Source organism: Nicotiana attenuata, unplaced genomic scaffold, assembly GCF_001879085.1.
Source record: "Nicotiana attenuata strain UT unplaced genomic scaffold, NIATTr2, whole genome shotgun sequence".
Lineage (NCBI taxonomy): Eukaryota > Viridiplantae > Streptophyta > Magnoliopsida > Solanales > Solanaceae > Nicotiana > Nicotiana attenuata.
The window spans coordinates 17,287-45,171 of NW_017675290.1; the positions used below are offsets into that span (position 1 = coordinate 17,287).

The following is a 27,885-nucleotide window of genomic DNA, read 5'->3' on the forward strand; positions in this document are numbered from 1 at the left end:
AATATTGGCCCACCAGAAGAGAGGAGCTAGAAACAAGAATAGTGCATATAACTTGTGAAGTGATGCAAAAATTGGTACGTACATATTATGTTTTGATAACCGAGAAATTCATGGCTGAGAACTCGGCAGATAGTGAGCCCATCGCTATATCTTATCCGCTTAAATACCAAGTTTTTGTCTGTGGCAAGACTAGAACCAGTTATGTGCGCCTAAAACACAAATCCCAAGTTGCACTCTTACCACTAGACCAAATCCTGACCACTAAAAAGATAGGTATATTTACTTATTGAATTATGATCCAATTGTAGATCAGATGGACTGAGGTTGTTTTAAGTAATGGCTTTCAAAGGCAGAATATAAGAGTGTACAAGTATATATTCTCAAAAATGACCAAACTCAGCCGGTACATTAGAAAAATGTAACAGAAAAGTACTGCCTCCATCCTCCCTAAACAACAAATTAGGTAAAGCAAATGCAGTCATCACCTCATATGGATGCAAAGTATTCTTTGCTACCCTTGGGGTCAGGCTTCATGGACTTCTCCCCAGGCTTCCATCCAGCTGGGCACACTTCATCCGGGTTATCCTGAACGTATTGCAATGCCTGTTTTGGGAAACCAAAGCATTATAAGAACAACCTATAGCTATACGAGGTTGAATATGTACCGGCAAAAGCCTGAATAAAATGGCCGATTTATACCTGAAGAGTTCTCAATGTTTCATCAACACTCCGACCAATTCCAAGATTGTTAATGGTTGAATGCTGAATAACTCCTTCCTTGTCGATGATGAAAAGTCCTCTCAATGCAATTCCCTGAAACAACACCAGATAAATCGTGAATCGTGGAGCTGATTCCATTAGCACCAAAGTGTAAGCCACGGCCCACGAGAAAACACAATTTCAAATGAGAAGCATTATTTTCACCATTTTTTGGTTTTTTTGAGAGATGGAACCAATTACCAGAGACATACATAGAGGATCAGAAACAATTCTACTGTAAGATATCACTAGTTTTCATCTTGAAAAATACAACTTTAAACATGTCTTTGACAAAAGCAGAAGTAGCCTCTTCAATACTGGAGACAAAACATATTTTTGATAGATAGAAGTTGCTCTAATTTCCATGATATGTCCACAACTAGTGAATGTTCGTCGGTCAGTTTGGCACAGTTTTTAGACATTTCCGTTAGGTATTTTTGGTTTCTCAAAATGCTATACCAATACCTTACCTTATTAATTCAATACGGTTTGATTTTTCTTTTGGTTTTGGTTAATTCGGTTCGGCAATTTCGGTTTGGATAAAATAATCATAACTTTCTTTTCCGTCTTTAAGAAGTACAACAACAACAAAAAAAAAAAAAAAAAACAAGTATAATTCCACAAGCGGAGTCTAAACATGGAAGTGTGTACTGTGTACGCAGACCTTACCCCTACCTTTAAGAAGGCAGAGAGGCTGTTTCCGAAAGACCCTCGGCTCAGGACCAGTCTTTAAACAAAAAAGGATATACGCTAAAACATAGAAAGTGCCTTTTGGAGCTTTCAATTTTCTAGAGAGTGAGTTAGAAGAAAGGCTTGCATGATCATGTATGAACTTTTGAACTGGACTACCATCAGTTCTGAAATAAATATAAATCTAGAAACGAAACCAAACCAAAATTATAGTTGAACCTGCGGTAATGATATGAATTGTCGCTCAAGCAATTACATGAGAGTGGCACCACGGATAAGGAAGTAAAATTTTATGGCTTTTATATTTATGTAATAATCTATAATATGTGCATTAAGTTAGTATGTAATTCAGTATGGTATCGGTATTTCAATAGTTTATTTCTAGACACCGAATACCATACCACATACCAGATTTTCTAAAAATTTAAACCAAATACCAATACCGAATACCAAATTCCATTCCGTTCGGTAATTCGGTATAAACCAAATTATGCACACCCTGATCCATAACCACAGCAAGACCAAAATTGCAGATTCCTCTTGAAACCAAAATAAGTTATAAGGCTGAGGTGAAGGTGAATAAGGTATAACAGCAGAAGGGGATGTAGTTAAGAAGTGAAGTCAATAAAAAGGCATATTCTATGTTCTTCATTTTAAAAAGAAAACGGCATATTATGTGTGAATACTATTGATGCAATTTTCTTATAAGGGATACTATTGATGGAATTTATTGTCCACATATTAATACCATACTCTTGTGCATGTGTACTAGAAGCTAACTTTATTTCAAGATTGATTGCATTTGTGCATAAATACAGCTTTTCATCCTTGCATCAAGGCACAGCATTTTCTCCAAAAATGAATATTTCATTAGTACCTTATGTAGCAGTAGTAGTTTACACTTTACAAACTGTAAATGACTCAGGACAGGGATATGCCAACCAATATCAACAAATAATTCTCAAAGCTAAAAAGTCGCAAACAGAATGACATACCTGATCGGGGATCAATACATTGTATGATTTCGAAATTGACTTGGTCACGTCAGAAATTAATGGATAGTTCAAATCACCTAGCCCACCAGACTTTCTTTCAGTTTGGACCCAGGCAAGGTGGGAGAACTGCAAGAGCAACAACATGAATTCAATAAAAAAAGACAAAAAATTATGCTCAAGAGACAGATGACAAAAATCATTGAAGATTAAAATTGAATATTTGCAAACAAGTCAATATTGAGGCACCACAATTAACCTTTTCTATGAAGTCAAATGCTCGTCAAACAAAGATGGGTACACACTCAATAAATATGAGAGACATATAATATGTATTCTATACTTAAGCTATAGACTTGCACTTCTACTCATAAATAATATAATAACCTATACAAACCAAACCTAGTTTTTAGTTAATAACAGAATACTAACTAAATTAGGTAAAAGGTCTAAATAACTAGTTAATGATTCAAAAGTTTTAAAAAAAAATTAAGTTAATCAATAAAGGAATAAGAAAGAAGAAATAGGATATATACCTTACTCAAACGAAAAGAAAAACGAGGATATATAACCCCCTCAAAAAACAAGATTCACACATGCACTCTATATTCTCTAAACAGCTTGTTTGGATGGTTGTTACCTATTGTATTGTATCGAATTGTTACTTTAAGTACAACGTTTGTTTTGATCGTTACTTAAATTTTATTGTACCGTATCGTTAAATCCATCGTTATGTAACGACGAAAAGTGCCACTTTATGGAACGACGGATATGGTGTGGTGCCGTCGTTTCCTTGTTTTTTTCTCTCATCTTGCCCCTCCTTATTATTAAATAATAATATTTTATCTTTTATCCTACTTTTCTATATAATAATTCTAATCCTTATCCTATTGTTTTCTTAGTAATACTGCAAGTTTATTCTTCGTATTGTTGGTGCGTGAAATCATGAAGTGACGGCAAACGATACAATTTATCCAGACGTTGTATTCATCAAACAATAAAATACAATACGTTATGAAACGACATGTAGCAACAATCCAAACAAGCTGTAAGTTGAAGTTTATTTGGAACTTCCACACATACTTGGAGTCATACCATCACAAAGATATACAGAGATGGAAACAACTGAAAGAGACATACTAGTGCAGCAGCACAATGCAGCACGACGAACCATTTAGGTAGACATAACTCTTTTAAAGGCACTTTGAAGAAATAGCAATCACATTATCACATTAAACAGAAATAAGAAAATAAATGCAGAAACTGAAAACGCAGGGCAGAAAACTACAAGTTATGAATTTATAACTTCACAGTAAAAATTTGAAGGAAAGAAACACCTACCACACTGTCTACGGAAACACCCAATATTTCTGTGTTCAACTTTTCAAATTCTTCATAACGGTCACTGAAAGCAGTGATTTCTACAGATGCAGGAAAAGATATTACATAAAAACAACAGTCAGCAACCACAACAATCAGTGGAAATATATTAGAAGAAAGTGAAACTGGCAGCAGAGAGATTTCAGGTGCCAAACTAACCTGTTGGACAAACAAATGTAAAGTCTAGTGGGTAGAAAAAGAGAATCACGTATTTCTTCCCAATGTACTCAGATAGTTTAACCTGCAGGCAAAGGATAATTGTAGTTGTAAGCAGCAAATACAATCCATAGAATCCAATTAAATGTGTAAAGCCACGTCTTACAGTTCCTAAAGGGGGCAGGAAATGAAGTGAAATCCTAGGACTATAGCAGACGTTGCATGTTAAGGTAGTACTAAACTCTTTTCTTTCTATGTTCTCATTCTGTCACTAACTGCAATCAAATGGGTTTGCAAAAAATATAGACTCCTCAAGGTATGCCTTTTGCTACATCAATTAATTCAGAATTGACTGATTGACTAATGTTTATTATTTTGGTCTAATTACAGGAACCTCACCAGATATTTAGGCTTGCAACACTTACCACCCCACTTACCACCTATGTGGTTTTAGATATTACTTTTAAATTCCTTATTTTACATTCTTCCAATAAAACTCTATAAAATAGCAAGCAGTAAGCCGCAATAAAATAGTAGGCAGAGAGACAATACTACTTTATATTTAAACAAATTCATATTTCATGCATGACCTTTCACCTTTAAATCAAAAATCTAAGGTTCTTCTGATTTTAGTGAGAATTGAAGAAAATTTAGAAGAAACAAAACTTTACAAAACAAGTTGTTAATTATTGAAAAATATAGTGATGATATCAAAATATATGATTTTAGTGTATATGGACAAGAGCCATACATTAAATCTTTATAGGAAAAGACCATTCATGTTTTGAAATCTAAAGTTAAGCACACTTTTCTGAATAGGAATTAAGCATTTTTCTCCAATTATAGGTAAGTAATAAAAACACCAATATAATACCTTGATGAATTCTTGATCAAAAACAGCTTCAGCCTCAAAGTCTGGCGCTTGATTTCCAACAAGTGGAAGTTCACTCTATATATGAAAAAGATACATGAAAGGACATTAGATAGATGAATCTTGATCCATACACAAGCACAAACACAGCAGAGAGGTTATATCAACATTCTTTGATGGTGCAAGCTCTTATCTACATAGAGTAAAAGAAGCAAGTTTTGAGACGCTTGGGAAATCGAGAATCTTGAACAGAAACTTTCTTTTATTTCACTTGGTCATCTAATTTAACTTTTCTAATATCTTCTAGATAGTCATGCCCAATATTAGTTTTCCTTTATATCCGGTTGCAAGAGGTAGCCATAAGTTTTAATTAAAATCAGTGTCATCCAATCCATCAAATCCTTTAGGCAAAGTATGGAGCAGACAACATACTGTAATGAGTTAATCCTAAATATCAACTCCAGCTTACCACTCTACCATTACAAAGTTAGGTACAAGTGAACATATAAATTTGAATTCTCTTCTCACTAAAACACAGTCCATACATACAATTAACATTGCCTTGTATGATAAAAATGGTCCCGTATGTTTGGGTATTGGTTCAAAGTGATCCCCTATATATACCTTAAGCAGTTTTGGCCTTAGTCAAATATTTTGCTAGATTTAACGTGAAATGTGAAAAATTAGTAGGATTTAAAGTTCAAAGGAACAGCTTCCAAACTCAAGCGGAGGACACAGATGAAGTGAATTAAAGTAAAGCCTTTCTCCCGGAAAAACAAATTCAGAATAACTAATATAAATAGTAACAGTTAAAAGCTAAGAGTCAGTGTTGTAATGCAAGACAAGAAAGGTGTGAAAGAGAAACTTACAGATGCACGGACAGTGAAACGGCGGCGTTGGGATTGAGCGACACGAGAAGAGAGGGAACGGGGTACACGAGAAACAAAAGGCTTGCAATTACGGAGCCCGTTGAAAGAGGAAGGAAGAGAGAGGCATTGAGAAATGGGGGAATTGTAGGAGGATTTGGGAGAAATGGAAGCTGCTTTTGGGTTGGAAGAAACAAGTGCTGTTGAAGAAGCAGAGCAAGCCATTGGATAGGAGAAAATGGTATTGAATGGACAGTAAGAGAAAGAGCCCCGGGGTATTTGTGATAAAGATTGGGGGAGCTGCAGAAAGTTCTAGAAGCTTTTTGCTCTCCCTATCTATTCAATATGAAAGTTTAGGGTGGAGAATGTAGTTTGGTGTTGGGTTTGGTGGATAAGTAGATTCATAGAGGTTTGTACAAGGATTTTGGCCTTTGGTGGAAGGGAATTGTGTATGTGGGAATCAGGAGCTATTTGCTCCATTAGATAAGGAAATAGGATAAACAGTAGGAAGATATGACTCAAATGTTCCATAAAATGTCCTCCAAATGTGTCAATTACTTTTCAATGGATGAAAAAAAGGGGAAGGGCTATTTGCAAATTGAATCAAATTTAGTACATGATCATGCCCAACTATGCCTTATAAAAAGGACAAAGAGGTCGCTGCAAATATATTCCGGTTAAAAAGTCCGAAGTCGAATCCCACAGGGAATTAACCTATCAATCACAGCTATTGGACTCACAAAAACTCACGTATTCAATCTTCAGAGATATTTGAGTAACAATTTGGGTGTTTATTAACTAAATATTATGTAATAAAAATGCAGTAAATTAAGAACTAGCTATAAACTGATTGTAAGCAAGAATGAGAATGGTCTAAGGTTATGATTTTCCCTCTTGTCGGAATCCTTTCTGCTATGTTTGCTATAAATTTGCCTAAGTCTTCTCTATCGATCATGAGCACTCTAACTATCGTAACTCTCTCCCGGGTAATTACAACAATATACTAGACATATTCTCCCGAATTACGCTAGTTGGCCTCAGTTACAGCTCACTTAGATCGCGCCCAAGGTTTCATTATCCCTAATCCCGCCTTTAAACCCTTCGTATTGATCCCTCATATACGTTAGGAGTGGTGTTGTTCAACAACTACCTAAATAGACACTCTCTTCCGAGTAATGCATATTAAATAGGCACAGCCGATTGAGGGCCCTTCAATCAACAGCAATCACAATATAGTTGAACAAACACAGAAATTATTAAGGCAAATCTATATTAACATATCAGAAATTCATCCTCCAAGAGGTTCCATCAAAACCCTAGATTAAATATTTAGCCGCATAATCGTTTTCACAATCATCACAATAGAATTCATCATTAATGATCAAAACAAGAGGAAGAAAGGTAAAACTCTATGCTGAATCGTCCGCCTTGCCTCTTGCCTTTTCTTGCCTTCAATAATCCTTCAAAAACCTTGATACATTCTTTTTTGGCGACCTGGGCTTCTTATATGTTAAGGAGAGTTGCCCCCGAACGTACGAATTTACCCCTAAGAATAACGTTCCTCGAAGTGACGAGCGCGGCCGCGCTTGGGCCGCGCATATTGCATTCTTTTCTGCCTGACGAGCGCGGCCTGAGCGCCGTCGCGCTTGGCCCGCGCTCATGGATTTCAGTTGTCTTCTATTTTTTTCCTTCTTCTTTCATGCGCATTCACCTCCGATTGGCTTTCCTTGCTCCAAATCAGCTCCAAACATTGTTCAATGTCCTCATAATCAAGACTTGCTCCTGCAAAGCACAAAATTCATAGTTAGAGCCATTTGTTGTTATTTAACCTTCATATAGCAATAAAGTATAGCTAAGTTGGGGCGTAAATAGTCGCTAAACTACATGAATATAGCCTATTATCAACACCCCACACTTAAACTATTGCTCGTCCCGAGCAATCAACCATACTCTAGAGAGGTTCCTTCGCTAAGAAACTTCTCTAACTCATCACACCAAGAACATATCACAAGGATTGTGTCCAGTAGTGTAACATCTTTGCCTCAAGAGTTGACTCTCACATGTCGTGCAATATTCATAACTTACTCACTTACTCTACACAAAGGTCAAGATGTACCTTTCCTTCATGAATCAAGTGCCCTCACATTGCAAATGAGAGTAGTTCCACAACCAGTAAACATCCAGAACAACTAGGAGCTCAAATAGACAAAATTCACTCACTCTCAGAAAGAACATTCATATGCCACAAAAAATGCACCATAGGCTTGCCCGTAGTGTATTACTCTACTAATCGAGCTTATTCAGTCTAGGATCAAATAGGACTTTATTTGGTTGTAATGTAGGCTAAGGGACGGGTAGGATACATTTGGATATAAGAGTGACTACCTCCCTAAGCACTTTAATACATATACTTTAACATTCAGAACCCCACACTTATGTCAAACCAAGACTACACCTTTTATATCAATATATATTAACTCCATGCTTCTTTAGGTACACTTAATCAAGAGCCACTACTTATCAAAGACTATTTTTCACAATAATATAACTATTTTATTCTCTTTTTTTTTCTTTTTTTAAGTGGCTCTTACTTATTCAAAACCATGCACCTTTCTCCTGATTTCGTTAGTTCCACTCAAAAGCCAAACCAACCACCCCACACTTTAACTTTTATCAGTTCATCATAATTCAAGTGCTTATGAGAGGTGAAAAGGTTCAAACAGATGGTTCATTCAAACAATTGGGTAAGGCTTGTAATGTGGTTGCCAAGGAAATAGGATTACAGGCTCAAAGGGTTAACTACGGTACATAACAATTAGGCGGGTAAAATATACAGATCTAGTTCAACAAAGAAACGCCTATATCACTTCCAAAACTGAATAAAACTACTATTTCGCTTTGCAAACACACAGGGCAAGTTCTAGGCATCAAATGCAGTGCATAGAATACAACAATTCTCACACACACATGTCACATGACTCACTCTAGATTGGCTTATCAAAACACTCTCGTCTGAGTACTTAAGTCAAGTTAAGAACATACAATTTAAGGCAATCTCACAAGAATCAACAACTAAGACTAAGCGTCACACTAAAGTGTCTACTGTATTCAAGGCGTAACAACGTTAAGAGATCCTCTTTCCATCTCAACTCATAGCCCATAAGTACCTAAAAAAAACTAACTACACCGGTTCAAACAAAACCCTTGGAAAAGAACCGCTGTCCAAAGAAAAACCAAGGGGGAATTGATACACTACCTACAAAATAAAATCTTTTTTTTTGTTTTATATCGACTTAGACCCTCAAGAAACCCGTCGAGTGATATCCATCGTCGGGACAAGTCGAATCACACATTTAGACAACTAATTAAAGACCAAAATCAAGCTATGTTCCTACATATATACAACATACAAACGAAGTATCCCCCACCCCACACTTAAAAAGATAGCATGTCCCCATGTCATACAAAATAAATAAATGCGAGGTAAAGGAACTTCCCTGACAGATCAGTCCTGACCGGAGACAATGCCAGGGTCAAGGTGACGCGCCCTCCCCAACGCACGCAGCCAGCCCATGATTTTCTTTTCTGATTTAGCATTTTGGGTGGCCAAGGCATCAACTCTAGTCCCCAAGTCTGTGACCGTAGTACGTAGCCCTGCCATCTCCTGCTCTAAGGCTGCTAACCGAGTAACCCGAACAACCCTAGATGGTCCCGCGGCTTCCACAGCATGCTCATGGGTGGGCGACTTAGCTCCCACCTCCTCCTGCTCATCCTCTCCCTCCTCAGGTGCATCCGAATCATCACTATTATCACCACCAGGTGCCACAGGCTCCTTCCCAATAATCACCTTATCCACTCGAAACTTTGCCTTTTTTGGTACTTTTCCATCCACGCTCAAGTTTTCCGGCACCCGAGCTGCCCGGCATATCCTAGTGACTAAGGAAGGGAAGAAGAAACCATACCTCTTCACCGAACAACGAGTAAACATCTCCTTGTGAATAAGCTTGGCCACGTCAAAATTGTGGCCATTCATGAAACACCAAATCAATGCAACTCGAGGAGCATTCACTTCCGTGGTGTTGGAGGACGGGAGCAGACGGTTATCAATGACATACATCCAACACTTCCCTTCAAAGGTTAGTGCCGCCGAATGGAACTTACGCCCATGTTTCATCCACACAATTTCCTTGCCAGGCACACATATTGTTTCAAAGAATAACTCCCACTGGGTGTATTGTCTACCATAGGCTTCATAGTAGTCCTCCGCCTCCGCCACAGGTGCGAGTAGCCGGTATGCTCTTCGAATGGCCTCAGTAGAGACGTCCAAATTCTTCTTGCGTACTGTGCACACACCGTTCACATGTTCTTTAACGTTGGCGTAAAATTCGTGCACAACAATCAAATTTGCGTCATTCGATTCTTCAAAAAAAATCTCCATCCCGCGCCGTACCAACTCATTATACAAGTTGGGACAGCCATACTGGAGAGACCCTATATCCATGCCCCTCTCCGATATGGGCTTCTTGGATGCCTTGTCACCAAAACGGTCCTGAGCTGCGGCGGAGACGAACTTGTAACTATCATAAGGATGAGCAGGAGTTGAGGCGCGTGCTTTGGAGGATCCAGCTTGGTCGCTGGATGAAGTACCGGTGGTCCAGCGTTTCTTGGAAGGCTCCATGCTACCTGAAATAAAGAACATCATCAGCGAAACACAAAAGATGTGAACCAAAGGCGGTTACTCAGACTTCATCCGCACAATTGGTCACAATTAACTTTAACAACTCACTGAGGCATTTTAACAAACACTTTATATGCACCATTCACCGGAGTCCCCAATTAACAAAGTTATAAGCCAAACTCAACCACAATTGCCCCAATGTCACCCACACATGTCAAGAGATACATCTAAAACAACCTCAACAAACCCACTAGCATACAAGAGCACACTACAAAAGAAATCTACTAAAGAAAAGAAAGAAAAACTACTACATAACCAAGAACTCAAATATCCCAAAAATAATTGAAACAATTGATCTTACCTGGTAGAGATGTAGTTAGGGTAGGTGAGGGGACTGTTAGAAGAGAGGAGAGTGGATTGGGTGTGATTTGATGGTGAAGGGGGGGGGGGTATGAGGGTTGGGGTACTTTGGGGAGAAGGGGAAGGGTTGTGAATTTTTGATTTGTACGGGAGGGTTTAAGTGTTTAGGCGTGAATAGATTAAGAGAGAGAGGGAGGGGATATCAGATTGGGGGGGGGGGGTAAGTTAGAATGTTATAGTTAAAAGAACAAAACAAATAAAAAGAAAATAAAAAAAAATAACTTAAACTAAAGTGGCAGGTGGAGCGGTCCGAGAGCAGCATGGTCAGTATAAACAATTACCTTTGAGCCTATCAGGTAAGACTTGAACTTGTCAAATGCGAACACCACTGTCAGCATCTCCTTTTCGGTCATGGTGTAATTTAGCTAGGCTCCACTCAACGTCTTACTTGCGTAGTATATTGGATGCATGATTTTATCTTTTCACTGCCCAAGCACTGCTCCCACAGCATAGTCACTAGCATCACACATCAGCTCAAACGGTTGCTCCCAGTTGGGGGCAACTATGATAGGTATTGTTACCGGTCTCTTCTTTAATTCCTCAAAAGGTACCCTGCAGTCATCAAAAAACACAAAAGGGTGATATTTTTCAAGCAATTTACACAAGGGGTTAGCAATTTATGAAAAATCTTTTATAAATCTCCTATAGAAACCGGCGTGCCCAAGAAAACTTCTGATTGCTTTGACGGAGGTGGGTGGTGGAAGTTTTTATATCACATCAACTTTTGTACGATCCACCTCAATACCTTTACTTGACACTAGGTGCCCCAAGACTATACCTTCCTGTACCATGAAATAGCACTTTTCCCAGTTGAGTACCAGATTAGTCTCGATACACCTTTTCAAAACTCGCCTCAAGTTCACAAGGCCATCATCGAATGAATTCCCCACCAGTGAGAAGTCATCCATGAAAACCTCCATTATCTCCTCTACCATATCTGTGAAGAAGGACATCATGCACCTTTGGAATGTGGCGGGTGCATTGCATAGGCCAAACGACATTCGCCGAAAAGCATAGATTCCATAAGGGCAGGTGAACGACGTTTTCTCTCTATCCTTTGGGGCAATGGAAATCAGATTATACCCCCGAGTACCCATCCAGGAAGCAAAAGTGAGACCTCCCTGCCAATCTATCTAGCATCTGATCAATGAATGGCAGTGGGAAGTGATCCTTCCTGGTGGCCAAGTTCAACTTCCTCTAGTCCATACAGATTCGCCAACCTGTGATTGTTCGTGTAGAGATCAGCTTATTCTTCTCATTTTTCACTACCGTCATACTTCCTTTTTTAGGTACACACTGCACTGGGCTAACCCAGTTGCTGTCAGAGATGGGGAATATGATTCCCGCATCTATCCATTTAATCACTTTCTTTTTCACCACTTCTTTCATGTTAGGGTTCAGCCTTCTTTGATGTTCTCTGGAAGGTTTGTGCCCATCTTCCAGCAGAATCTTATGCATAAAGAAGGCCGGGCTGATCCCCTTAATGTCTGCAATGGTCCACCCAATTGCAGTCTTGCACTCAGTTAGTACCTGCAAAAGCTGTTCTGCCTGCACATCTAACAAACTGGATGAGATAATAATAGGTAGAGTTAAGTTAGGTCCTAAGAATGCATACCTGAGATGAGATGGCAGTAGCTTTAGTTCCAACTTTGGTGGCTCTTCTATTGACGGCTTAACTGGAGGAGTTTTTCTTTCCTCCAAGTGCAAACGCTCAAATTCAATCTCCCTTTTCCAAAAATCTTGGCCTTCAAGAGCAAGTACCCACTCTGCCAAGTCTTCACCATTAGCTTCGTCTAAGTTCATGAGACAAGCTGCTAGAGGGTCTTTAATGTTCAATGTTGCATCGTCCTCCTCCAACACTACATCCACCGCATCTATTAGAGAGCAATTGGCAAATTCACTGGGACTGCGCATAGATTTCTGCACGTTGAATGTTATCTCTTCATCGTTTAATCTCATTTTGAGCTCTCGAGTTTCACAATCAATTAAAGCTCTCCCAATGGCCAAGAATGGTCTTCCCAAAATTATGGGAATTTCCTCGTCAACCCGACAGTCAAGGATGACAAAATCTGTTGGGAACACAAACTTCCCAACCTGCACTAATACATCATCTAGAATCCCCGAGGGCCTCTTCACAGTTCGGTTAGCCAGCTGTAGTAGCATAGACGTGGGTCTAGCTCTTCCAATGTCTAGCCTTTTGTAGATAACTAGGGGCATAAGATTTATGCTAGCTCCCAAATAACACATTGCCTTAGCAAACGCAAAGTTGCCTATTGTGCAAGGGATTGTGAAACTTCCTGGGTCAGACAGCTTCTCAGCTATGGGTCCCGTCACAACAGCACTGCAGGTCTGAGTCAGTGTAACCGTGGCCAAGTCCTGGAAGTCGAGTTTGCGGGACATCAAGTCCTTCATCATCTTTGCATACCCAGGCATTTCCTTTAAAGCATCTATCAATGGAATGTTTACCTGAATTTGCTTCAACATCTCCAAAAATTTCTTGTACTGCTCATCTTTTTGATACTTGGCCAATCTCCGTGGGAATGGTGCTGGAGGTCGCTTCTTCCCTGTAATTTGGTTTTTCTATTGCTCAGGCACTACTTCTACTGTCGGTTCCGGTGCAGCCTCCATCTCTTTCACAACCTCTTATTCTTTGTTGGTGTTCTCTTGCGCATTCTGTACCGTTACCTCAGTTAAACCTGCTGAATCATCTATGTCAATGGGTACTGGCACCAGTGTCTCAGTCGGCCTGCTTTCGCGAGCAATTTCTTGCTCCGGATCTAAGTCCCTACCATTTCGGAGACTCACTTCCATCAGCTGCTTCGGGCCCTGCTCTTTCGGATTGATTTAGGTGTCTGCAGGTAACGTCCCATGAGGACGATTACTTAGGGCCATGGAAATATGTCCTAACTGGATCTCAATATTCTTAATCGCTGACTCATGTGAGTCTACTCTGTCAGCTAGTTTTCCAGTAGACCCAATCACTTGTTGCATCATACCCTCGAGTTTAGCAAACCCATCTTCATGTCTCACAATCTGTTGTTGTGGAGGTTGTTGATAAGCATGCTGCTGATTTTGCTGGTTGTACCCTTGCTGCCTTTGGTAAGGCACAATTTGCCCTTATGGTCGCATAGCCCCATGATATTGTTGTTATTGTACTGCTGCTGAGCTGGTCTGTATTGTTGATTCTGCTGACCCCAATTCTGACCACCTGGTCTTGGTCCCCCGTAGTTGGCCACATAATTCATGTTCTCCTGATATTGTTGATTCTCATCTTCAACACTCCATGAGCAGACATATGGTTGGTTAATGCATGATGTACATAGACCCCCATTGGTTGTATCAACTATGTGTACCTGCTGCTTCCGGCCTAATTCTTCAACCTTCTTGGTGAGGATGCTCATTTGTGTCATTAGAGTGGCCATATTTGTAGCTATGGAGTTAGCCGGGTCTAGACCCACTGAATGAACCACCGGAGTGATTGGAGCGTTTCTTGTTGTCCATCCTGAGTTTTGTGCCATCTTGTCAAGCAGGATCTTGCTCTCTCTGAATGTCTTGCTCAAAAATGCTCCACCTACTGAAGCATCAACATTGGCTTTCAAAGTATCTGCTAAACCCATATAAAATCTCCACCCCAACATCTGCTCCGGAATACCATGATGTGGACACGTAACTAGCAGACCCTTGAATCTCTCCCACGTTTCATGTAGTGTCTCAGTTGGTCTCTATTTGAAGCTCAATATCTCATCAATTTGCTGAGCAGTCTTGTTGGGTGGATGAAATTTGCTCAAATATTTCTTGACTAACTCCTCCCAAGTAGTGATGGAGTTGATAGGGAATGAATTAAGCCAAGTCTGGGCTGCTCCTGTCACTGAGAATGGAAACAACAACAAACGTATTGCTTCCAGTGTCACATTGTGCTGCCTCTGCGTGGTACAGATTGACAGGAAGTCCTTTAGATGCTGCTGAGGATCTTCAACGTATGACCCAGAGAATAGTCCCTTGTTCTGCAACAGATGTAGCATGTATTTGTGATCTGGAATGAATCTGCTTGTATCTGAGGGACTACAATAGCAGTTGCTAAGTTGTCAGCTGTGGGTTATGCCCAGTCATATAGTGCTGCTTCTGGCACAAGAGGTGCCACACCCTGATCATTTGGGTCATTTGCGTTGTTTCTGTTGTTTAGATTGTCGTCTTCCATGTCTGGTTCAATGTTTTCGGTTGAGTTCTGTTATTGTTTGCCTTCCTGTTTGCACGATCCAATGACTTGAAGACTTTCTCAGGATATGATAATGCTTCGAGCAATTCTCCAGTTCTTGAGGAGTTTCTAGGCATGCACCTGTAACAAACCACGACTACAAACGTTAGAATTTCAATGATTAGTTTAAATTGAGAAAAATTGGCCACATTAAGAATTTCTGCACTTCTTTTTAACTGCAATCAATAACACCGTTAATTTCCCGGCAACGGCGCTAAAATTTGATCACGCCCAACTATGGCTTATAAAAAGGACAAAGCGGTCGCTGCAAATATATTCCGGTTAACAAGTCCGAAGTCGAATCCCACAGGGAATTATCCTATCAATCACAGCTATTGGACTCACAAAAACTCACGTATTCAATCTTCAAAGATATTTGAGTAACAATTTGGGTGTTTATTAACTAAATATTATGTAATAAAAATGGAGTAAATTAAGAACTAGTTATAAACTGATTGTAAGCAAGAATGAGAATGGTCTAAGGTTATGATTTTCCCTCTTGTCGGAATCATTTCTGCTATGTTTGCTATAAATTTGCCTAAGTCTTCTCTATCGATCATGAGCACTCTGACTGTCGTAACTCTCTCCCGAGTAATTACAACAATATACTAGACATATTCTTTCGAATTATGCTAGCTGGCCTTAGTTACAGCTTACTTAGATTGCACCCGATGTTTCGTTATCCCTAATCTCACCTTTAAACCCTTCGTATTGAACCCTCATATACGTTAGGAGTGGTATTGTTCAACAACTACCTGAATATACACTCTTTTCCGAGTAATGCATACTAAATAGGCACAGCCGATTGAGGGCCCTTCAATAGCAATCACAATATAGTTGAACAAACAGAGAAATTATTATTAAGGCAAATCTATATTAACATATCAGAAATTCATCCTCCAAGAGGTTCCATCAAAACCCTAGATTAAATGTTTAGCTACGCATAATCGTTTTCACAATCATCACAGTAGAATTCATCATTAATGATCAAAACAAGAGGAAGAAAGGTAAAACTCTATGCCGAATCTTTCGCCTTGCCTCTTGCCTCTTTTTGCCTTCAATAATTCTTCAAAAACCTTGATACCTTCTTTTTGGGCGACCTGGGCTTCTTATAGGTAAGAAGAGTTGCCCCCGAACTTACGAATTTACCCCTGAGAATAACGTTCCTCAAAGTGACGAGCGCGGCTGCGCTTGGACCGCGCATATTGCATTCTTTTCTGCCCGACGAGCGCGGCTTGAGCGCGGCCGCAATTGGCCCGCGCTCATGGAGTTCAGCTGTCTTCTATTTTTTTCCTTCTTCTTTCACGCGCATTCACCTCCGATTGGCTTTCCTTGCTCCAAATTAGCTCCAAACACTGTTCAATGTCCTCATAATCAAGACTTGCTCCTGCAAAGCATAAAATTCATAATTAGAGCCATTTGTTGTCATTTAACCTTCATATAGCAATAAAGTATAGCTAAGTTGGGGCGTAAATGGTAGCTAAACTACATGAATATAGCCTATTATCAGTACACCATGATTTTTAAATCTTTTAATTTTCGCTCTCAAGTCTCAACTTAGACATCAAAATTTTAATAAAGAGCACATTACTTTTTTATCACCTTTTCTTGGAAAAAAAACAAAACCTTCAAGAGCTTCAATTCAAGGTATGCTCATTCATTCAAGGCATGCTCATTCAGTTAATGAGGCAGCAGCTCTGTATTGTATTAGTACAATGTAGTTATTATAGTATCAGCAAATTCGGCAGAAATTTATTAGGAAAAGAAGTGGTTTCAAGGCGAGTCACGATCTCTATTCTTTAAGACTGAAATTGCCCTTGCTAAAAACTATCGTGCAAGTAAATTTCTTACAAGAAATTCTGCCTTATTTTCTGCCTAAGATGATCGAATCATTAATAATTAAGTTAGACCGGAAAGAATTTCATTTATGATGTAATTCTGTCAAATCTGAAAAAACAAACAAATGGAGAAGAAAAAAGAACTCATTCAAAAATGTTTAATCACATTCAAACTTTTTACAATTTCACAAAACTGTCTTTACTTTATTGTGTGACAGTTTTACTAACTGATCCCTTTGTTGGAACGTCTAAGTTTGGCCCTGGCAGCATGAAGATTATGGTCTATATCAGGTTCAACACCATCATTGTCTTGACTTGAAGCATCCTCTGGGTGCATTTGGACTGATTCTGACTTAGAAGAATGCAATGTGGAGCGATGCATAGAGGAAGAAGGCGGTGGTGGTGACGGTGAAGAGGGTGGTCGCTTCCGGTCAACCGGTTGCTGCTTGTTCCTCTTAAACAATCCGGATGGCGTGTTTGGTGGCGCTCCACCTGAATGATTTTTCTCATCTTTTTGCTGCAAAATATTAATGTATAAATTTGAAACTATGCAAGAGAAATCAAAATAAATATCGACAAAATAAAAAAAACGATGGTGAATTATGATGTAATAGTAAAAATTGCGACTAATTCATCGATCAATCTGTTTATGTTTACAAGCATAATTTGAAAAACAAGGCAATTTTCACAAAACACAAAACAATGATACTAGTAATTTCATTTATTTTTTCAAAGACTTGTCCAAACATATACAACCTCTTTCATAATTTATTAATTTTTCTAAAAACACTTACTAGTGCTATTCTTGTTTAGCATTCTAAACATTATGTGAAATGCACATCGATATAGAGGGGCCAGACTATAAACACGTTAGATTGTGGGCGATGTGCACAGATAGCCACTAACAGCTTATGTCTTTATTTTAAAGCCAGCGTTTTAAATGTCTTTAGTCTGTAGCCACTGGTTTAATAAACTTTAACTGCTCGGACAAAAATACCCTTCTGCTCATGTCCTTAACTTCAGGACTACATGTCCTTAACTTTTGAACTTGAAACTCTAAATTCAGGACTTCAGGACTAAATGTCCTTAACTTTTGAACTTGAAACTCTAAGTTCAGGACTTCAAGGTTACATATCCTTAAGTTTTGAACTTGGAACTCAAACTTCAAGACCAAGCGTCCTTAACTTTTGAACTTGTAAGTCAAAGTTAAGGACCTATTGTCCTTAACTTTTGAACTTGTAACCGTAAGTTAAGTACTGCTTGTCCTTAACTTTTGAACGTGTAACTATAAGTTAAGGACTGTCTGTCCTTAACTTTTGAACTTTAAACTCAAAGTTAAGGACTGCATGTCCTTAAGTTTTGAACTTGAAACAATAACTTAAGGACTGCACGTCCTTAAGTTTTGAACTTGAAACTATAAGTTAAGGACTGCCTGTCCTTAACTTTTGAAACTGAAACTCAAAGTTAAGGACAGAAAGTCCTTAAGTTTTGAACTTGAAACAATAACTTAAATACTGACTATCCTTAAGTTTTGAACTTGAAACTATAAGTTAAGGATTGTTTGTCCTTATCTTTTGAACCTGCATGTCAAATTTAAGGAATGCATGTCCTTAACTTTTAAACCTGCATGTCAAACTTAAAGACTCATGTCCTTAACTTTTAATCTTTGAACTCAAAAGAAACAAAAACAAGGTAAGAAGAAAGAAATTACTGTACGTAATTGAGACATCCGCTCAAAAATTCAGAACTTGAAAATTTTGATGATGCAAAAGGAACTACGGTACGTATTGGTAAAAGGAATAGTGAAGCAAAATCAGAAGGATCTCATGATGGACCTGGTTATGTCCTAGTAATTGGGGTCACTAATAGATCTGATGCTATTGACCAAGCATGGAGGAGGCCGACCGTGAAATCGCCTTGGGTATTCCAGATGAAAATGCAACGCGAAAGAGAGGAAGAAAGGGTAAAATTGTCTTTTTTCTATTAGTAGTGGTTATTTTTGCTGAGCATTATAATTAGTGGATAAAAATTAAAGACACCCTTAATTAGTGGCTACTACACGCCATTTTTACTTAGATTGTCTCACTACTAGTAACTAACAGTAACTAATAAAGGTCGGACCTAATTGGTCCAATTATAGCCCCGGCCCAATTGGACAACTCATTCCAAAGTGTTTGTTACTATTCCATTAATCATATTATTCTATGAAATTCACAATTTTTAATATTAAAATTGACATTTTCAATCACTACAGTACTATTTAATTATTTATTATGAGGATGTTTGGATTGACTTATTTTAAGTGTTTATTGACTTTTAAGCACTTTTTTAGTTTGTGTGGTGTTTGACAATACTAAAAAGTGCTTAAAATCACTTACTTTTAGGCATGAAAAGTACAAAAATAAGCCAAAAGCCAAAAGTTGGGTACTACCAAGACTTTTGGCTTTTAGCTTAAAGCTACTTTTTATAAGCCAATCCAAACACCCTCTATAATTGTGGTCCGAGGAAGGCGAGCCTTGCAACAACAGTAAAGTTATTTCCGTATAACCTATAAGTCACGGGTTCGAACCGTGGAATTAGCCGTTGATGCTTACATCAAGGTATGCCTATATCTTTTTAGGCGTTTTGAAAAATTGAGTTTGTTAAACCGTCATGCTCTCTCTACAGGCGCATGTTAAGCAGGGATAGCTAAACATACGCCTTCAACGATGGCTAGACGAAAATCGCATGCAACGGCACCGACGTCGAGACCGGAAAAACTAGAAGAAGAGAGAGTGGTAACACCGGAGTCAGGGATTCCACAAACGATGAATCAAATACAGCTAGTTCACTGGATGACTGGAATGGGAAGTGCACCAACTGTCATGCAAAATTCAAAATGCGAGGAAATCGAAAAACCTAAACCAATGGAAGTGGAAAATAACACAGCAGCTAGGAAACTTATGTTCTCAAATCAGCGGCCAAATTCTGGGAGAACAGAGATAAACTTAGCGGAGGTGGTTAAAGGAAACAGATCTCAACGACAGGGGATGCAATTGGAGTATTATCCCCCAATTATCAAAGAAGGAGTGAATGTGGTTCGGCTGAATCAAGATGAAGTCAAGGAGCAAACTCAGAAATGGCAGGTATCGCTAATTGGGTATGTTGTATTGGGTGGAAATCCATCGTTTAAAGACATGCTTAAGTTTGTGTATGGTGTGTGGAGCTTTGTTGCAACTCCACAAGTATTCCTTCATGATGATGGATACTTTGTTTTCAAATTTGAATCTGAAGATGATAAGAAGCTAGTTACACAGAAAGGACCATATACCTTTAATAATCCCCCAATGATCTTAAAGCAATGGGAACCTAAATTCCAAATGAGTAAAGAGAAAACAAGAAATATTCCAATTTGGGTGATATTTCCAGGTCTACCAGTGGAGTATTGGACAAAGGAGAATTTAGGGCGAATAGCAAGCTGTATTGGAAAACCTATATGCTCTGATAGGTTAACTGCAGAAGGTGAAAGAATTTCTTATGCTAGGATGTTGATTGAAATGGATATAGCGCAAGAGTTGCCAAATGTACTGTTAATTGAAGAGACAGTGAAGTTTGCTTCCAAATAGGCAAACATGAAGTCAATTGTGAGAAAGCCCCAACAGAGAAGCAAAAAAACAGAGGGGAGAAACAAGATAGACAAGCTGGAATAAAGCAACAAAAGAAGATGCAATGGAAAGTAAAAGCTACTGTGGAACAAGGAAGAACAACAAAGGTGCAGGAAAAAGCAATAACACAGGAGAAGGAGATGAAAGAGCAGGGGAAGGAACAAAAAGAAGATCGGAATATTGAAACACAAGAGGAGAATTTTCAGCCACAGCAAAAATCTAAAGGAAAGCAAAAGATGAAGATAAACAATAAAAAAGTACTAAGTGGAAATAAAATAGAAAAGCTGTTAATGACCAACAGATATACATTGAGAATACAAGAAGATAGCAGCATTGTAAGAATGACTGAAGGGATTGACCTCAATGAGGAAAATTCCCCATGATAATAAGTGCATGGAATATTAGAGGGCTGAATAAGCCCTACAAGCAGAGAGAACTCAAGGCCTATCTGCTGAAAAATAAAATTACTGTACTGGGCTGCCTTGAGACAAAGATAAAGCCTAGGAGTGTTAGTAAAGTTAAAAGAAAATTTGAAAATGACTGGCATATTTTTTCAAATGAGAAGATAAATCCAATTGGTAGACTATGGGTGTTATGGAAAGACAGTATGGTGCAAGTCAACATCCTGAGGGTCACTACTCAACTGATTCATTGTCAAGTGAAGGATAAGGGGTCCCAATTTGAATGTTGTATTACTTTTGTGTATGGTAAGAACAAGTTACATGAAAGGAAGGAGCTGTGGGAACAACTAAGGATGATTCACAGCACAATACAGGAGTCTTGGTTGGTGATAGGAGACTTTAACAGTGTTCTATCTGTCAATGATAGAATTAATGGTCAACCTATTCATCAAACTGAGATAGTAGACTTTCAGAATTGTATAAAGGATATTGGAGTATGACACTTGAATAGAAAATGGTGTCAGTGGTCATGGTGCAACAAAAGAGATGCCGGAGAAAGAATATATAGTAACATTGACTGGGTGTTTGGGAATGCATCTTGGTTTACCAAATACAGCAGCTTAGAAGCAGTGTATGAGTTACCTGGTATATCTGATCACTCTCCTATAGTGATAAATACTGAGGTGGTAAGAAGTCACTTGAAAAAACCTTTTAGGCTGTATAATGTATTGATGCACCAAAAGGAATTTCAAGAGAGTGTGCAAGAGATATGAAATCAAAGAATTGAAGGGCATACTATGTACTCCATATGGACCAAACTGCAAAGAATACAGGATAGAACAAGGATGATGAACAAAGAAATGGACTCATTAGAAAAGAAGATGGGGAAAACCAGAATGGAGTACAGAATATTCAAAGACAGATTGATAATGACCCTCTGAATCAGCAACTAATAGAACAGGAAAAGGAAATGATAGTGCAGGCAGAGAAATGGGAAGAAATAAATGAACAAGTTTTAAGACAAAAATCTAGAGCAGTGTGGATAAAAGCTGGTGACAGAAATTCAAAATTCTTTCATGCTCAGTTAAAGAATAGACAGGCTAGGAACAGAATTGCTTCCATTTGTAATGAGCAGGGAGAAAGAGTAACAGAGCCAAAACAGATTGCAGATGAATTTAAAAGCTTCTTTCAGAACTTACTGGGTAATGCAGCAAATGAACTACCATGCATTGATCTGGACATAATTAGGAAAGGACATTGTCTAACAAAGGAGCAGCAACAACTGCTGCGTTGCAAAGTAACTAGAGAAGATGTAGATAAAGCAGTGTAGGAGTTAACAAATGACAAAGCACCAGGGATAGATGGTTTTCCTGCAAAATTTTTCAAGAAATATTGGGCTACAATAGGAGATGAGGTCAGTATAGCTGTATTACAATTCTTTAGCAATGGGAAGCTGTTGAAGAGTGTTAATTGCACAACTTTGACACTGATTCCAAAGGTGGCTAGCCCAAATTCAGTTAAAGAGGTTAGACCTATTGCATGCTGCACAACTATATACAAGATCATATCAAGAATCCTCACAGCAAAACTGAAATTGGTAGTAGACTCAATTGTAGGAGAATCACAGTCAACTTTTATCGAAGGAAGGAACATACTGGACAATGTGGTCATAGCACATGAGTTGGTAAAAGGGTACAATAATAAAGGAGTGTCACCAAGATGTTGTATCAAAATAGATATAAGAAAAGCCTATGACTCAGTCGAATGGCCTTTTCTTAGAATGATATTGATAGAGTACGGTATGCCTATGAAGTTTGTGGAGCTGATTATGGTATGTGTATCTACTGTTAGCTACTCCCTGATCCTTAATGGAGGGTTAACAGATAGATTCCAAGGGAAGAAAGGGCTAAGGCAAGGAGACCCAATGTCTCCTTACCTTTTTGTGCTTGTGATGGAATATCTTAACAGGGCTCTAAAGAAGTTAAAAGATAACCCAGACTTCAACCATCATCCAAGGTGTTCTAGGAATAATATTACTCACATTTGCTTTGCAGATGATTTAATTTTTTGTTCCAGAGCAGATGAGGTGTCCATCAAATTGCTGCTTAAAAGTTTCAATCATTTCTCAGAGGTATCAGGGTTGAAGGCCAATCTAGAGAAAAATGCACTATATATTGCAGGAGTTACAAAGGAATTCAAGGAAATGATACTGGAAGAAATGCAGTTTACATTAGGGGAATTACCATTTCGATATCTTGGTGTTTCACTTTCTTCAAAAAAGTTATCAATACAGCAGTGTATGCCCCTGATCGAAAAGATAATAGCTAGGATAAACTGCTGGACAACTAAGTTGTTATCATATAGTGGAAGGTTTCAATTACTGAAAAGTGTGATATTCGAGATGCAAACTTACTGGGCCCAAGTTTTTTTATTGCCAAAGAAGATACTCAAGATGATTGTTGCTGTGTGTAGAATTTTTCTGTGGACAGGAAAAAGTGATCTATCAAGGAGAGCATTGGTAGCATGGGACACAATATGTATGCCATTATCAGCAGGGGGATTAAATATTCTGGACATCTATTCATGGAACAAAGCTGCATTGTGCAAACTTTTATGGGCCATTAGTGCAAAGAAAGATACACTATGAATTCAATGGGTCCATAGTTATTATGTCAAAGAGAGAGATGTTATGGTAATGGACACTCCTAAACAAGCATGTTGGATTCTAAAGAAAATTTTTATACTAGGCAATGGTTTCTGGAAAAGTACTCAAGAAATGAGTTGGAGCAATACCATAGAAATGGTAAGTTTAACATCAAAAAGCTATACATTGCAATGAGACCTCAGTTCCAGAAGGTTTGGTGGAAAAAGATTAAAGCAGGATCAAAAGCAATACCAAAGCATAGATTTATTCTTTGGTTAGCACTTCACAGGAGATTAGCCACAGTGGACAGGCTAAGAAGATGGGGCAGTAATGTGGATAATGAATGTGTATTATGTGATACAAATGAGAAAGAGTCAATTGAGCATTTATGGTTTGGCTGCAGTTATGCCAAAACAATATGGTCTAAACTGTTACATTGGCTAAATGAAAACCATCAGATTGGTACTTGGGATGATGAGATTAGATGGCTGAAAAGCTGAAATACAATAAAAGGAGAAGTGCTGGTGTTCCTGTTCACAGCCATGGTGTATCATGTTTGGACGGAAAGGAACAACAGAAGATTTCGAGGAGAAGGAGTAAAAGGCAGGCAAAAAATTAAAGACATAGTGCTGGAACTGCACCTGGCTGGACAGAATGAAGGAAAATGGCAGAAAGAATTAGCAAGACTAAAGAATTATCCTAGTATAGTATAGAAAGATTACTGTAATAGAAGGATAGATGTGTATAAAGAAAGAGAGATGTGAGTGTTTAGAAAATGTAATAGATAGATTCTAGTTCTAGAGTCAAAAAAAGAACTAGCGGATGTAAATATTCTTATTTGGTTAAATAAAGTTTAAGCATTTAACCAAAAAAAAAAAGGTATGCCTATATCACACCACCATAGGGTGTGACCCTTCCCCAAATCCTGTGTGAACATGAGATACTTTGTGCAACGTAATTGGTCCAATTAAAGTCTCAATTGGATGATTCATGTAAGGACGTCCCAAAGTGTGTGTTATTATTTCATTAATCATAATATTCTATGAAATATTCACAAATTTTAATATTAAAATTGATATTTTTGCAAGTAAACTCTCTTTTCAACTACAATCAATGTTTTCTATCATTACTGCGAGTACTTTTTCTATGACGGTGATATCCGAGCTAACTTTTGTGCAGTTTAACTATTTCATCAGGCATCTACCACCTCCCGCTAGCATAGATAGCAATAACTATATCTACCACACTTTAGGCAAAAAAAAAAAAAGAAACCAAACTAGTGTTCAATCAAATAAGAGAGAGTAGTAAATAAATGGAAGCTCATGATCTCATTGCATTGAGATGAGACTATTAAGAAAATTGAGATTAGTGCTCTCTTTTCTCAATTATATTATAAGCAAAATGGTGATGATAATACTTTGAGATACTTTTCTAACTGTATCAAAGGTGCTGTAACGAAATTAAAAATGGAACAAAGAAAGCACTAGCTACCTCAGGGCTGGACTGTGTTCCTCTTTTGGACTGAGAAGCTATAAACTCAAGCATCTGCAAGAACTTAGCTTGTCCCAATTCTGTGCAATTTTGCCAGTAATAAATTGCCAAGTCCCATGCCTTGGCTCTCAACTCCAGTAAACTTCTGTCAATATCTTTTTCATACTTTGCTACATATGGCTTCAATAAGGTATCATATATGTATGCTGTACCCTTTATTTTTGGATACCATAAGTAGATGAAAAGTGCCAATTTGGCCTCACCATACATAGGTAACCTTAAACAACAATGAAAATAAGTTATTTTGTGTTTGAATAGTACAAATGGGGCTTCTTCAGATATTAGATGAAAGCCCTATAATTTTTTGAAATTAAGAGCATACCATGACATGAACACATCACCAAAGCTCTCAAAGATTCTTAGTGCCGCGACAATAATCCTGCAAATATATAATCATTGTTTGCAACTATTCAAAGATACAATTTTGGAACGAATAAGATTCTTCTAAGAGAAATGGTAGTTTCTGTCGATTATGGCCCAATTAACTTTTCTTCTCGATTATGGCCCAGTTAATATGCTTGTCAATCTTTTTCTGACTGTAAGAATAAACTATTGGTTACCGTTAATTGAGGGAGAAATTCAAAAATAGCCAGATTTATAAGTGGTCGTTCAAAAATAGCCCAATTTCAAAAGTAATCGATATTTAGCCACTCTTCATGTAAAGATAAATCTGAGCGAAAACACTGTTCTAAACCCGAAAAATACGCCAGTATATTATGCTGGAGTTCCAGCATAAATATACTTGAACTCCAGCATAAGTACACTAGAACTTCAGCATAATATACTGGAGTTCCAGTAAAGTATACCGGTCCAGTATAGTATGCTGGAAGTTCATACACAAGTGCTCGAATCTCCAGTATATTATGCTGGAACTTTCTGTGTGTTGGAGTTCCAGCATAATATGCTGGAAGTTCATACACAGGTGCACAGAACTCCAGTATATTATGCTGGACCGGTCTCTGTTGCAGCAAAATAGTGGCTATTTTTCATTGACTTGGTAAACGCCGGCTATTTTTGAATGACCAGTCCGAAAACTGGCTATACCGTGCTATTTTTACGTTAATTGACCTTAAATTCATCAAAAAATACATGCCTCTTTAAGCATTTGAAAATAATAATTTAACTTCATTCATTCATTTAAAGAGAACACTTGTAACTACTAAGAGACCAATATTTCTGCAAATTGCTATTCGTCAAACTTTGCTTCTATATGGTTCAAACCCCATTCCAATCCAGTCCAAAGAGAAATTAAGAAGAATACAAACCAACTGTGATTAAATAAAATGATTAGAAGAAAGTTGTTTTTACCAATATTGGCACCAGAATCTAAGTTCTTCAATCTCAACTTTATTCTTCTCAACAGTTTTAAAACACTCAAAAGCTGGGTACGCATATCCAACAACCAATCTGCCATCCAAAAAGAAAATCCATCATCTAAGTACGTAAACAATACACAAAAAAAAAGAAATAAAGTGTAGTAAAAAGCAAAATCCAGAATCAGAACACAAGGAACCAAAGAGTACTGCATAAGACTATTATTAGTATTATTTTTTTTTTTAAAAGTACATACACTAATCCGCTGGTAATGAAGTTTCCCAACATCTTTTAGTACTCCAAAATTCCTGAAACAAGATAAATAATCATCAATTACGTATAGATTCAATCCAATAATTGCAATAACGAACATGGTCAACACAAAAAAAAAACCAAAATTAGAACACACAAATAAAAGAGGAAGAAGCAGTAAAGTAGGTTGAATAGAAAAAAGAAAAGGACATAAAGAGAGTATAGAATTGAAACCTTTGTTTAAACAAAACAGAAGAACAAATAAGTTCCAATCCCAGATAGAAAGGATCAAGTGGTTGACAAACTTCAACGACTTTAGTAGAAAGAAAAGAACGTAGAAGGAAATCAGAATACGAAAACAGAAGTATAGGGTACAGGTAAATTGCTACTCTATGATTCAGTAGTTCAATGATGATACGAAGAAGATAATGAAAGAGGATAAAAGAAAGATACTATAGAATACGTGAAAGGAGGAGAAGTTCGTTATATAATTATGCGGAAACGTGCGAGGCAGTCTACTTATGTGTTTTGGTCAAACATAAACATTCGAATTTTAAGTTTTGGAATCAGATAAATTATTCGAATTTTTAATGTTTCAAAAAAGAACTAGCTAGTAGTATAATGTATATGCTTAAAACTTCATTCAATAACGACATGTATAGAAGGGTGGCGACGGTTTGGAATGGATGGGTAAAACTTTACAAGTTAGACGAGAGAGGCATTTAAAAGAAATTCTTGTTACACGTAATTGGAGGGAATCAAGTCGATTTCTTGGGATTCTACGAACGAGTTCAACGCTAGACAGTTTTATTATCTTCTGGTAGGGGTAGATTTGTCATTTTCACGATATCTCGGTTGACTTTCTTTTTCTTTTTGGAGAAAAAGGAATTTGGACTTTGGAGCAAATAAAAATAACAGACGTGGAGAGAAGTTTCAGAGAAAGAATCATTTGGGGAATTTTGGGGGTTGAGTTGAATATTCTTTGCTTTTGTTTTAATTTGGACTCAATTTTTGTTTTAATTGGCTACCAAGATGCTTATTTCAGGTTGCATTCATGACTTCTTCTTTTTAATTCCCTCTACTTTATAACACGTTATTGATTTATATAAGGGCGTTCTTAGCATACGTTTCTTTAGTTGTGAACGTTAGATAATGCAAATCCTGTTTGTTGTGG

General features: G+C 37.9%; 3 protein-coding genes across 3 annotated transcripts; all 3 read right to left on the minus strand.

Moving 5' to 3' along the window:
* Window positions 1–324: 324 nt before the first annotated feature.
* Window positions 325–6,110, minus strand: LOC109219914 (2-Cys peroxiredoxin BAS1, chloroplastic). The gene is made up of 7 exons (XM_019384385.1): window positions 5,718–6,110; window positions 4,852–4,926; window positions 3,981–4,062; window positions 3,783–3,862; window positions 2,445–2,570; window positions 700–813; window positions 325–603 (listed from the first exon to the last, which is right to left on the minus strand). The coding sequence occupies exons 1-7, from the start codon at window positions 5,937–5,939 to the stop codon at window positions 487–489; spliced, it is 816 nt and encodes a 271-aa protein (XP_019239930.1). The 5' UTR covers window positions 5,940–6,110; the 3' UTR covers window positions 325–486.
* A 5,846-nt stretch (window positions 6,111–11,956) lies between these two features.
* On the minus strand, window positions 11,957–13,623 carry LOC109219912. The gene is made up of 4 exons (XM_019384383.1): window positions 13,498–13,623; window positions 12,907–13,278; window positions 12,428–12,732; window positions 11,957–12,032 (listed from the first exon to the last, which is right to left on the minus strand). The coding sequence occupies exons 1-4, from the start codon at window positions 13,621–13,623 to the stop codon at window positions 11,957–11,959; spliced, it is 879 nt and encodes a 292-aa protein (XP_019239928.1).
* Window positions 13,624–16,973: 3,350 nt separating this feature from the next.
* Window positions 16,974–27,211, minus strand: LOC109219915 (putative HVA22-like protein g). The gene is made up of 6 exons (XM_019384386.1): window positions 26,946–27,211; window positions 26,716–26,767; window positions 26,454–26,552; window positions 25,468–25,524; window positions 25,086–25,362; window positions 16,974–17,422 (listed from the first exon to the last, which is right to left on the minus strand). The coding sequence occupies exons 2-6, from the start codon at window positions 26,745–26,747 to the stop codon at window positions 17,129–17,131; spliced, it is 759 nt and encodes a 252-aa protein (XP_019239931.1). The 5' UTR covers window positions 26,748–26,767; window positions 26,946–27,211; the 3' UTR covers window positions 16,974–17,128.
* Window positions 27,212–27,885: the final 674 nt, after the last annotated feature.

What these genes read in the sequence shown, in the direction of transcription:
- LOC109219914 (XM_019384385.1), bottom strand. Translation starts at nt 5,939, where the DNA reads ATGGCTTGCTCTGCTTCTTCAACAGCACTTGTTTCTTCCAACCCAAAA. An exon ending in GTTTCACTGTCCGTGCATCT is followed by an intron (nt 4,927 to 5,717) that starts GTAAGTTTCTCT and finishes TTTCATATATAG; the next exon opens with AGTGAACTTCCACTTGTTGG. An exon ending in GTGTTTCCGTAGACAGTGTG is followed by an intron (nt 2,571 to 3,782) that starts GTAGGTGTTTCT and finishes TTGCTCTTGCAG; the next exon opens with TTCTCCCACCTTGCCTGGGT.
- LOC109219915 (XM_019384386.1), bottom strand. Translation starts at nt 26,747, where the DNA reads ATGTTGGGAAACTTCATTACCAGCGGATTAGT. An exon ending in TTCATTACCAGCGGATTAGT is followed by an intron (nt 26,553 to 26,715) that starts GTATGTACTTTT and finishes TTTGGATGGCAG; the next exon opens with ATTGGTTGTTGGATATGCGT. An exon ending in GGTGATGTGTTCATGTCATG is followed by an intron (nt 25,363 to 25,467) that starts GTATGCTCTTAA and finishes TTGTTGTTTAAG; the next exon opens with GTTACCTATGTATGGTGAGG.
- LOC109219912 (XM_019384383.1), bottom strand. Translation starts at nt 13,623, where the DNA reads ATGGAAGTGAGTCTCCGAAATGGTAGGGACTTAGATCCGGAGCAAGAA. An exon ending in ATTCAGCAGGTTTAACTGAG is followed by an intron (nt 13,279 to 13,497) that starts GTAACGGTACAG and finishes AAGCAAATTCAG; the next exon opens with GTAAACATTCCATTGATAGA. An exon ending in CTACTGCCATCTCATCTCAG is followed by an intron (nt 12,033 to 12,427) that starts GTATGCATTCTT and finishes GAACAATCACAG; the next exon opens with GTTGGCGAATCTGTATGGAC.